At 45.2% G+C, this 12,542-nt stretch overlaps 1 protein-coding gene across 3 annotated transcripts in view; it reads left to right on the plus strand.

The window, feature by feature from the left end:
• The first annotated feature begins 205 nt into the window (after positions 1 to 205).
• The window catches only part of Crtam (cytotoxic and regulatory T cell molecule), a 29,098-nt gene continuing 16,761 nt past the window's right edge, over positions 206 to 12,542 (plus strand). For 2 of the 3 annotated variants that reach the window (XM_075966281.1, XM_075966280.1), the window contains exons 1-3: positions 206 to 299; positions 10,390 to 10,530; positions 12,275 to 12,427. In XM_075966281.1, the coding sequence (XP_075822396.1) occupies positions 254 to 299; positions 10,390 to 10,530; positions 12,275 to 12,427 (340 nt within the window). In that variant the 5' untranslated portion in view covers positions 206 to 253. Of the gene's footprint in view, positions 300 to 347; positions 428 to 10,389; positions 10,531 to 12,274; positions 12,428 to 12,542 lie in introns of those variants that run through there. The other variant, XM_075966282.1, reaches the window with a different exon arrangement.

Raw genomic sequence — 12,542 nt, forward strand, 5'->3', positions numbered from 1 at the left:
CCATCACTACCCACTCGTGTGGTAGGGCAATATGTCACCAGTATCTCACTCACACCTCTCGATGGCAATGACACCTGTAGCCCCCGAAATGTTCCACCAGGAGGTGTTTGAGGGGCGGCTCAGAGGGAGCTCCGAGTGGGTGGAGGAATCGGCACACGTCAGGTCTCCGAGCTACAGCCTCCTCCCTTCAAAAGCCTGCCTGTACCTCAGCACCTACAGGAAGCTGTCAAAGGGTGTGTTTGGCGAGGCCAACATGTGGTGGGGAGTTCTCAGCTTGCTGTCCTGGGTCCCATTGCAAGGTAAGAACTTAGAGCAAATGGGGTTTTTGTTTTGACTTGTATTTTGCTCAGCAGACTTAACATTTTTTACTAAACTTACCTGTCAGTCCACTGTGTTCGTGGAGGACCTACTACGGAAGACAACTCAGGTAATTTCGCTAATACTTCTCTAGCTGAACTCAGCCCACATACCCAGGTACCGTGCCTATTCTGTCTCCTGTCAACTGCTCTTCAGGGACTAGGAACAGTGTGGCACGCAGCTGTGGATCTGGTAACTGCGAAATGTAACTGGCTTCCTTGTCAAAACGTCGTTGTGTACAAGTCTTTGTCAAATATTTTAATTTCTCTAAATTCAGCTTTTTCATCTTTAGATGAAGATGTTACTAAAAAGTTTGGCCTGTCACATTCCTCATTATAAGAAAATCTCAAATGCAAAAGCTCTTTGAAAGGGGCGAGGCACTACTCAATTCTAGTTTACTCCAGAGAGAATAAGATCCCCGTGAAAACTAGCTACATTTAAGTATACATTTGTTTTTCATTCTATGCGTATGAGAGTTTTGCCTGCCTGAGTCCATGTACCCTGTGCACACAGTGTCCGAGGGGGCCAGAGCGGAAGTCGGATCTTTGGGAACTAGAGTTACAGATGGCCTTGAGTTGTCATGGGAGCTGGCAAAGAACCCGAGTCCTCTGCAAGAGCAGCCAGAGCTCTTAACAGCTGAGCCGTCTCTCCAGCCCTGAAGGCCACGTCCTTTATAGAAATAAATCAGTTCTATTTCACATTTTGCTAGGGTTTGGTTTGTGAAGCCTAATTCTACCATAGAGTTATGAACATTAGAGAAAGGGGCAGTGACCTTTTGGGCTTAGGTCACACTAGTCCTACCCAAAAGTGGGGGAAAGGGTGAGGGATCATTTTCTGGTGTCACAGATGGTCCTTGTGTCAGATGGACGGGAAGGGACCACATACAGAGAGCTGCTGCCAAGCCTGGTAAGCGTGTTTGCTTCCAAGGAGTGACTCTCCTGCCCTGTGTCTGGTCACGTGCCTATCCCTTTCCGTTGCTTTCATTTCAAATGGCAACCGAAGGAGGCTATTTAGGGGTGGGGGTGGGGGGCAGAATTTTTTTTTAAATTTTACATAGTTTTTCAATTCCCTGATCTTTATATTTCAATTATGCCTTCCTTTTCGTTCCCTGTACCCTGAGGCACTTAACGAGGATTCCGTTTTGGTAACGAATGATATTAGCTTCTTGAGTAAGTGGCTTACAGAACAGCTAATGCATTCTGAAAGGGTGCATTTAGACAGCCAAAATTAGTATGATTTCAATTATTCCAAGGTTTAAAGTCTTCGGCTGACCTTAACTTTCTTCCATGCTTCAAACATTTCCCACATTTAAAAAAAAATCCCATAGAAATAGTTTTTTAATAAACAGCAAAAACAAAAGAATCATATCTTGAGATAAACCTATTCTGAGCACAGCAGCACCCATCTGTAAGATCAGCATTTGGGGCAGGAGAATCCCCATGAGTTCAAGATCAGTCTAGGCTATGTCGTGGATATCAGTAATTGCAAGGCAACATGGCAAGACCCTGTCTCAAAAAGTAAGAAAACAAAAAGATAAACCTAAGGCAAGTCTGCCAGGACATGCAACCCGTGTGTGCACATGTATGCTGGCACCTGCTGAGGCCAGAGGCTGATCCCCCAAGAACTGGAGTCACTCATGTGTGTGCTAGGAATCAAGCTAAGGTCCTCCTGCAAGAGCAGGGTTCTCTTAACTGTCCAGCCATCTCTCCAGCCCTGAGTCTTAAAGAGGATGAAGAACCTGAGGCTTCTGCTGACTTAGACATTCTGAAAGGTTCAATGTTGAAATAACCCAAACTGAAAATTCCCCCACCTAGGTGACACAGACCCTCAGTGGGATTCGAACCACTGCTGCTCACTCTGACCTAAACCTGCTCAGGCTCCTCAGGGTCCAGTGGGCAGGAGCTGGCCCTGCTGCTTCCTGTCAACATCAGCTTCCACACAGCTGCAAATCCTCAGCTGACTTTAGCAAATTAGGCAGTAGAAAAATCACTGCGGTGGCTTCTGTGGCTGCCAGAGATTTGCAGACAAAGGAATTTTAAGATCTTGGGCCCTGCCCCTGGTTTCCAGGCTCCTGGAATGAGCAATCTCAAGGGTGGATAAAACATACTGAGAATGAGTCTGGGCGTTTTTGTTTGTTTGGTTGTTGTTTTTCCAAATTCATTCCCCTCCCTTACCTTGTGGCTGATGAAAAGGTCAAACCCAGGCTGTTTCCAAGCCTCTTTTTTAGCTGCAGGAAGGAAGGGCTTCTGCAAACTGAAGAATTCCTTTGTTCTCTTGCGTCGAGTCAACCTCTTTATGATGACCTGGGAAAATGATTTGATTTTGACAAGTCTAATTGATTTTCACATCTGCAGGTTCTCTGCCTGGTCTATCTAAAAATCATACAAATCTCTTTTTGTAATGATCTTCCCTGACGTGCCTCTCTGCCTACTCCTTCACGAGAGCTGTAGAAACAGGAGCTGAGAAATCACGCACGTGTTTTTAGCTTTGATTCAGTTCAAGTCTCTATTGTTTGATGTCACAATTGCAGAAGAAAACTAAGAGTTCTCTTAAAATATTTGTCTCTGAAGATTTGCATTGCCCTTTCAACTAATATCTTTAAAAACTACCTTTATTCTAGTCCCTGGGGGTCCACAGTGAACGGACGGCACACTGCCTCCACTTCTAGCCATTTGTGATCCATTAATGGGACTGTCGCCATAACCACACAAGTGTAAAGGAATTCAGCTTAGTGCTGAAACCATCAAAACCTTCCCGTATCTAGAAGAGAGATTCAGTCCGTTGGAAGGAAGGAGGTGAAGGCCTGTTTTCAAGTGTGTTTTTCTTTTTATATGTGTGTGTGCGTGTGGTATGCATGCATGTATGTGTAAACTTGTGTGTACAAGTGTGTGCAAGCCCATGTTTGGTAGTGAAAACTCTTCCTTGATCACCCTCCATTTATTCATTCTGAGGCAGGGCCGCTCCGTCAAGCCTAGACCTTGCCAATATAGCTACTCTCACTAGCCAGCTTGGTCCGGAGATCCCGTCTCTGCCTCCTGAGGGTGGGAATGGCGAAGGAACCACTGCTCCCACGAGCATCGATGAGGGTTCTAGGGATCCAAACGCCCCTCTTCTTGCTTGCTCGGCAGCATGTGCTTTAAGCACAGAGCAGTATCTGGAGTCTTCTACTTGGAAGTTTTGACAAAAGTTGCAGTCTATGAGTTAAATCTCCAGAAAGAGTCTTGGGGGAGATAAGAAAGGCTCTGTGCTGGTCATGAGAATGGCTGGGCAAGAGTGACTTTTCAGCCTGAATCTTCCAGGACCCAACAAGTATCCCTTCACTTGGGCTGCCTGGAAGGAGCATCATCAAGTGAGACATGAAAATGTGTGATGAAATCATCAGGAGCTTTAGCCTGATGCCTACATACAAAGGGAGCTACAGGGAACACTTTTAAAGCTTCCTTATTTTTCTTTAAAAATTATATGTGTATGTGTGTGTGATGTGGAGGGGGCAGGGTGCAGGTGTCAGTGAAGGACAGAAGCGTCATATCCGCCTGGAGTTAGAGGCAGCTGTTAACTGTGGGGACTAACTGGGGAGACTAGGAACTGAACTCAAGTTCTCTGCAAGAGTCGTATGTGCTCTTCTTTAACTTTTTTATTTTATTTTATTTTAAGAACATGAGTGTTTTATATGCACATATGCCTGTGCACCCATATGCGTGCATGGCGACCTCCGAAATCCAAAGAGTGCATTGTATCCCTTGGAACTAGAGTGACAGACAGTTGTGAGCCACAACGCTGGGTGCTGTGACTCAAACTGTCCTCTGGAAGAGCAGCAAATGCTCTTAACTGCTGAGCCATCTCTCCAGCCCCAGGAAATACTTTAAATAAAGGGAAGCATAATGTCTTTAAAATGTCGGTCTAAAAGCTAATGGATGATGAACTAGAGGGAGGGACAGTTAGAAGACAGTTGCTGGAATGGTTCAGCAAGAAGCAATTGGGACACTCAGCCAAGGCCACAGCAGTAGTGGGGAAAGGAAGACTGGATTGATTAAATCAGTGCTTGCGAGAGATGAGAGGCTAGTGTGCTTGTCGGATGTCTGGGTGCCATGGCTGGTGACCACATTAACTAATGTAAGAAAACAGTGGGATGGAGCCTGTGGCTTATCTGTGTTAGTTAGGAGAGCCGGAGAGACACAGGGGACAGGAAAGATCCTGGGTTCCAACTGGACACAGAGAGGCACAGGGGACAGAATAGGACAGATTCCAACTGCACATGCTAAGTTTGGGACCCTGCAATAGACTTGCACGGATTGATTTTGAATTTTTTAATGCGACAATGGGGCATAAGCCCATTTTTAAAAATGAATATTTTCTTGTCTTTTCAGTTTCTCTGATAACCTATATAGAGTAAAGACCCTCCACAGAAACTGTCCCCTAATGCTGGGAAGGGCCAAGAGTTCTTAGGAAGTCCCTGGCTTCCTTCAGCTGTGTGGGCTTCAGGAGGTGGGCATGACTGCCATGTGCCCTTTGCTTGAAAATTAGTCACATGTGCTTTGATGAGACACCATCTACCATTTTGTGTGTGGTGTATGTGTGAGAAAGAGTGTGTGTGTATGTGTGTATGTGTGAGTATGTGTGCACACGTGTGTGCTGTGTATATAATACAAAGGTCAGTAGAGAATACTGGATACGCCTCCTCTAATGTTCTTTCCCTCGTGGCCTTGAGGCAAGATATCCATTAAGTCTGAATCCCACTTGTTTTAGCCAGCCTGGCCTTAGCTGCCACCAGAAATCTGCCCATCTCTTCTTTCACTTTTTTGGTTAGGTTTATCCCAAAGTTGATTTGTTTGTTTCTCCCTCTCTTAGAAATGGATTTGTTTTCTAATGTTTTTCTTAGCTTGTTTGTTACTGGTATACAGGACGGCTATTGATTTTTTATGTATCTCTAAAATGGGACCAACATGATCAAGATTATCTTTTTGATGTGTTCTGAATTTGGTTTGCAAGTATTTTATTGAGAATTTTTGCATCTCTGTTCATCAGAGGGATTATTCTAGACTTTTCTTTCCGTGTTGTGTTTTGACTTCATTTTGGCATGAAGGTAAGACTGTCTTCATAAAAAGAGGTTTGCAAATTTCTTCACTTTCTGTTATGGGATTGTTTGAGAATCACTGGCAATAGTTCTTTGAAAATATGTTATAATTTACTAGTGGACACATCTAAAATTTTACTTTTCTTGAAGAAAGAAAATAGCAGAGCCAAATGAGATTTTTAAAAATTGCTACTTCAGTCTTGTTTCTTATCATCTGTTTAAACTCCTTGTCTCCTCTTGGTATCATTATTTATTTGATCTATTAGACACTTAAACTATGGCGATCTATAAAAATGAGCTTCCCTCCATCTATAAAAAACAAAAAAAAAAACCCCAGAAATCTGCCCATCTCTGAACCTCTGACACCTGGATTACAAACACATGCAAACCACACAGACATGCCTAGTTTTTCTTTTATGTGAGTGCTGGGGATTTGAACTCAGGTCCTCGTGCTTGCTGAGTGTGTGTTCTTACCCACTGAGCCATCTTCCAAGTCCAGGACCACTAGTTTACCTATGAGGTGAAAGAGATGATGAGGAGTCCAAGCTCCATTTCTGTAACGTCCTGCGTGATGGAGTGTTGGCAAGCCTCTATCTTGTCTCCACAGCAGAATGCATACACCGTGGCCCCACAAGACTGCAACACAGTCTGAGTACATAGCACGCCACGCTCTCCAGTTTGTGTGAATCCTGAATACATGTGATGAACGGAGACATGGAGGACTGAGAGGCAGCTCAGTGGGTTAGGTTCCTGTGGCCAAGACTTCTGAGCTGATTTGGAACCAGGAGATCCACACGTGAGACGTGATGCCCACACCTGTGCACTAGGGTGCACTCGCCCACACACAGCCTTACACAAACATACACAGAGACAGAGATGCATAGCATGAACAATAGAAACCCAGAGACAGATACTGGGGTTCACCCTGAAGGTCAGAAAAGCACAGCAGCCAGCCACTGGCTCTTACTTCTACCTCAGACTGAAATGGCAATCCTGCCTCCACAAATCCTCAGAATAAGACTGAGTGTGAGAGCTGTCTCCTCCTGTTTCATATTCCTCTCTAGTGCTGGGATTAAAGGTGTGCACCACCACTGCCCGGCCTCTATGGAAAACTAGTGTGGCTACTGGGATTAAAGGAGTGTGCCACCACTGCCTGGTCTCTATGGCTGATCCATATGGCTGTTTTACTCTCTAATCTTCAGGCAAGCTTTATTTATTAAAATACAAATTAAATATCATGAGAGAGAGACAGAGGGGGGAGGGAGAAAGGGAGAGAGAGAGAAAAAATGAGAGAGAGAGAGACAGAGAAATACCAGGTTTTTCCTTTTGGGGCCACCAACTAGCTCCCAAATCCATGATACTGAGACTTATTTTTAGTTATGAATGTTCAGTCTTACCTTTTTTCTGGTTAGCTCTTTTAACCTAAATTAACCTGTTTTTCTTTGCCTTTACCTTTTACTTGTCTTTCCTTCTGTATATCTTACTTTCACCGCTTCTTGTGTCTGACTGCCTGGGAGCTGCCTGGCTTCTGGCCCTCCGGAACGCCCTGTTCTCTCCTCCTCCTCCTTTTCTCCTCTCCTCATTCTCGCTTTTTCTTATGAGCCTAGATTTCTCCTCCTATTTATTCTCTGTCCTCCTGCCCCACCTATCCTTTCTCTGCCTAGCTATTGGCCGTTCAGGTCTTCATTAGACCAATCAGGTGCCTTAGGCAGGCAAGGTGAAACAAATGCAACACAGCTTTACATCATTAAACAAATGCAGCAGAAACAAAGGTAGCATGCCTTTACACACCTAAAGTAATATTCCACAGCATAAACAAATATAACACCTCTTTCCATAGTTGAATATTCCACAACAGATATATGGATAGATAGATAGATGATAGATAGATAGATAGATAGATAGATAGATAGATAGATAGATAGATAGACAGATAGATAGGTGAGCTATTAAATATCTGTAGCCATCTTTTTAAAGAACAAGAAAAGAAAAAAGTCCATTGGATCAGTCTCAGCACTGTAAAAACAAATATACTTCATGCATTTGCAGTGTGATGAAATCTCCTAATCACAGTCCATAAGAAAAGACTCAAAGGGTGGCCTTGTAACACATGGTCATTCTTGGCTACATGCATCCAGACGCTGAGGTAACCAAGCCCAGAAGACAGTCATCCACTCAGTCGGCATGACCTAAGCAGGAGGCGGTGAGACCTTACAGCCGCTCTTTGCTGAGCCCCACATAGGGCTGATCTACAGAGGGGAGAGTGCTGCAGGTCAGACAGGGTGAAGCAGGAAGTTGGCACATGCCATGTAGGGCGTGAGCAAAGCTAAGGGTGAATGAGAATACCGTCAGTGTATCGCTAGCATCGACAGGGAGGAAGTGGTGAGCAAAAGCAAAAAACCCACACCTCGTTGCTCTGACGACAGGTGAAAGTTGGACTCCAAACTTAGGTAAAAGAAAAGTGAGAAGACAGCTAAACTCACTGTTTAGCATCCACCAGCCCGACAAGGCGTGCATGTCTCCTCCTCGGAAGGCTTCTCCCTCAGGACTCGGCACAGCATCTTCCTCTTGCACCCTTTGACAGACCTAGGCATTCCAAGTAATGTTTGAAGTTATTATTTTAAGCAAAGCTTGGTGGGCCTGTGGCTTCGTGATGGGCTAGTCTTCTTTTCTACACCAATTTCCTGCTGCAAGATTGAACTTGGGGCCAAAATAAGATCAGTAAAGCCCAAAGCAGGGAGTGGCGGCACAGCCGAGCTCTGCCCCTCAGTAGCAGGTCTTCCCATGGCCGTCCCTGGGGTCAATAGACGTGGTCAGTCTGATCAGCAGCCACACACATTAAGTTCTCAGCAGCAAAAGCAACATCTTAGGGTGAATAATACCTCCGCCTTGCTAAAAAGCCACAGTGCAGTGCAGTTTATCACAATCTAAGGACATTGTCGGCGTCTGCTGACTATTTAATTCATGAGCATGAGATTATTTCCCATGAGGGGACCCAAGCAGAATTCTGGCTGCCAACCTCATTGCTTATTTTTGAAAACACGGATGTCTTGATTACTTAGTTACTTGGTAATTGAAACTAAGGCCTGTGGCACACTAGGCACCGACTCTACCAATGGAGCTGTACCTGCAGCACCACAGATCTCTTCGTGTGTGTGTGTGTGTGTGTGTGTGTGTGTGTGTGTGTGTGTGTGTATGTAAGCCAGAGGTAAACGTTGAGTATATTCAACATTGCTTTATACTTTTTTTGTTGCTGTTGTTTTTGTTTTTGGAGACAGGCTGTCTCTTTGAACCAGGAGCTCATCTATTATGCTGGATTGGCTGGCAGCAAGCCCCAGGGGTTCTCCTGTCCCCAGCTCCACGGGACTGGGATTGCAGATGAATACTCTGGGCCTATTATATATTTTTTACTGGGTGCTGGGGTCCAAGCTCAGATCCCCAGGATTGCGTGGCAAGCTCTTTACAGCCCAAGCCATCTCTCCAGCCTCACAATGGCGCGTTGTTCTTTTTCTGCATTGGCTAATGGTGCAGGTGTTTGTCAGCTAGAACTAAAACCGTTTTCCCATGAGAAGCAGTATGAATACAACACACAGACTGGGAGTTGTTCTCGCTATAGACTACATGGAAATTAAGAACTAGAGATGAAATGCACAAATATTAAATAAACAAATAAAATAAAGGCTATCCTAGTGTGTCCCTAGAGCTCCCCCAAAGCATTGTTCCTGATATTTAAAATGATCTCAAGGATGCTGGGTATAGTGTACATGTCTGTAATTCTAGCACTTAGGAGGCTGGGACAGGAGGACCAGGAGCTCAGCGCCTGCTTGGGCTATCTAGTGAGTTCAAGGACGGTCTGAACTACATGAAGCATTGTTTCAAAAAAGGTTATTTTTCCCACAGTGTGTGTTATCAGGAGGAAATAACTTCCTTCCTTTTTTTCTTTTTTCAATTTTAGGTTGAAGATAGGGCTTTAAGGCATTTTCTGTTCATAATTTACAGGTGTAGCGTTCTTCTAGTTGGATAGTTTTTACACCCTCCTGGGTAAGAATTATATTAATACCAAGGAAAGGCAGTTTAGTTTAAAACTTGAAGCAATCATGAACGATGATGAATGTGCCAATTCAGTAAAAAAAAAAAAAAAAAAAAAAGGAAAAACTTTTTTCTTCCTTTATGTTCTTTCTGGAACAATAAAATTGTCACTGTTTAGAGTCAATTCTTCATCATTCTCGAGGGTTGTGATTTGGCAAATTAAGCTCATACATTTGCTGGAGAAAGTCCCTCTGTGGAAGAAGCTACCTGGGGTGGATCTGCATAACTCCCAGTGACCAGTTGTCCCAACAAGTCACTAGAGCATCTGTGTGTGTGTGTGTGTGTGTGTGTGTGTGTGTGTGTGTGTGTGTGTGTGAAAGAGAGAGAGCATGTGTGTGCGTGAGCGCGTTTGTGTGCGCGTGTGCGCATGCACACAGATATGCATGCATGTATGATGGGGATTCAACCCAGGGCTTCTCCATGGCTAGGAGGCACCTTGTCACCAAGCAACGCCAGGACCTGCAATTTCTCCCCCACAGGCTCATACACAGCTGATGTAACACACAAATTTGCAGATCACCCATTTTATAATCTGAGTGGTTCCCCAGAGCTCTGGTGGTTCCTCACTCTGATAGGCCTATGTAGTTACAGAGGTGTGGACTGAGTCCACACCTGAGTACAGATTCCGGTCACCTATGACTTTGAGCCTGCTGGGTTCATTCTACTGTAGAGTGAGCAACAGATTTTTTTTCCTCTGGGCCTGGGCAGTGGCTTTTGCTACCAGGGCGCTTGCTGCCAGACTTGACAACCTCAAACCATGGGACTCACTTGGCAGAGGAACAAATTGAGTGCCTAGGGGTTGTTCTCTGGTGACCACACCTCATGTACACATGCGTGCTGTTTGACCCTCCCCATCTCTGCATCTGCAGCAGCCCTCCTGAACATGGAAACCATCACAGTGGAGGAGGGCGCGACACTCACCCTAAACTGTGCCACTTCTCCTGCGAAGAATGCCTCTCTCCAATGGCTGGCCCCTTCTGGGTTCACCATTTTTTTTAACCAGCATCCTGGTAAGTGGGGTGAGAGGGGAAAGAAAATGATAGACCTCCACCTAAGGGATTTCCACCGGGGCAGATTAGTGGCACAAAGACCCACATGAGTCACCCGAAGGGTGGGCTCAGCTCACCCACTGGCTCACGTGACTCACACCTCTGAAGTTATTTGACACAAGGCGGCTTTGGGGGGGCACAGGAAGTCTGAAGTGGAAACCCCATCAGAAAGACTGTTAAAGGGGACTCAAATTACAAAGCACCTTTCCATGCCTGCACCTCACCCCCCACATCAATTTTTGACTCTCACTGACCAGGAAACACCCACACCACAGCCGTGGGCAGACAGCGGGCTGCCTTGGTGGACTCTCCTATAGAGCTGACGTATCACCCCGTGTCTAGAGCCGGCAGCAAAGTCACTTTCCCTAGCACCTCGTCTTCCCCCACTGGGCTTAACACCAAGATATCCAGGCAATGGAAATCGATGGCATGCACTTTTGTCAGGAGGACAGCTCTGCCTTTCTTGTGTCCCACAGAAAGGGTGTATGGCATGCTTGAGAAAGAGAGGGACAAACTTCAAGTGTCGCTTAGACCTCAGACAGGAATTTCCCAAAGTCTTTTTCCTAAAGAGACCACTCGATATCTCTAATACTCCTAGATGTCAAGGACTTGAGAAAATCGGATTCAGCCAAGTTCCATTTATATTCACAAACAGACCCACTAAAAAATAGATATGCTTTGTCAATACTGCTTAATTGATACGTTAAATATAAACTAGCCAAACAGATTGTTGTAAGCTTTACCACTCGCTGTTCCTAGTAGAGTCCAGTAGACTAAGTAGGTGCAGGTTGAGAAAGGTGGTGAAGAAGTGGATTGAGTAGGAATAGTTCTGGTAAACAAAGTTGTTTGTTCCTCTTTGGAGACTGGAAAGTTAGACATTCTGGGGGTTTTGCAGTAAAACTCATTAATTCACATCAAAGGTTCTCCAGATGGCGTCATCTCGCACTCTGAGAATTGTTGGGGATGTTACAAGTAGGGAGTGGGGGTCCTGGGCTCAGGAGTCTGGAAGGCAGAGGCCAGGCATGCACTCAACAACCCACACTTCACAGTACAGCCCCCGCAACAAAGAACTCTTGACTCCAGTGTCAGCAGAGATGAGACTGAAAATCCGGAGTGCTAGCTCAGGAGACATCAGGTCCCAAGAGACACAACCTTCCTTTCCGATGAGAGATGTTCCCTTGGGTCATTTTCCAAGGTTTTATTCTGATTAGACATGTGTGCACATTAAGCCCCTTTAACCAATTAGAGAGCAAATCAACAAAATCACTCTTTTCAGAGCCCCTGCTTTGCCCAGCGACCTTTGACCTTCCACGAAAGTTCCAGGTCAGGATGTAAAATCAAAACAAGAGGAACTCTCCATGTTAGTTAGAACTTTTTGGCCTTGCTTTTTTTTGCACTGTTGACTAAATCCCTGGAAGGACTAAGTTAACATCCACAGGAATCTTCAAATCGTTGTGAACATTTTTCAGATTAAAAATTGAAGGTGTTTAGCTGCTGTGTTTATCTTCCATTGCTGACCTTTGTTGTGACCGGGCAAACCACACCTACATCAAGTTTAAACAGCAAACTGTGGCAAGCGTTTGTTCATGGAAGTCACGGACGCCTTCTTGGCTCCATGTCCCTTTAATCCCCGCACTGGGGAGGAGAGGCAGGCACTCCGTGAGTGAGCTTTTCCTCATGCCAGCTTCTTTTCTCTCCTATACAGCTTTAAAAGGCTCCAAATACCAGCTTCTTCACCACTCGGCCACACAGCTCTCCATCCGTCTGCCCAACGTAACTCTGCAGGATGAAGGCGTGTACAAGTGCTTACAGTACGGAAGCTACGTGAGGACAAAGCATGTGAAGGTGATTGTGTTAGGTATGTTCCCAGCAGGGTAACTCCCCGTAGGCGTGATACAGGGATGAACAGAGTGCACCATTTTTGTTTATTTTTTAGTTAAAAAAAAATTTATCTGAGGCCAGGTGGTGGCGGT

This window comes from Microtus pennsylvanicus, chromosome 3 (assembly GCF_037038515.1).
Source record: "Microtus pennsylvanicus isolate mMicPen1 chromosome 3, mMicPen1.hap1, whole genome shotgun sequence".
In the NCBI taxonomy this organism is placed as follows: Eukaryota; Metazoa; Chordata; class Mammalia; order Rodentia; family Cricetidae; genus Microtus; species Microtus pennsylvanicus.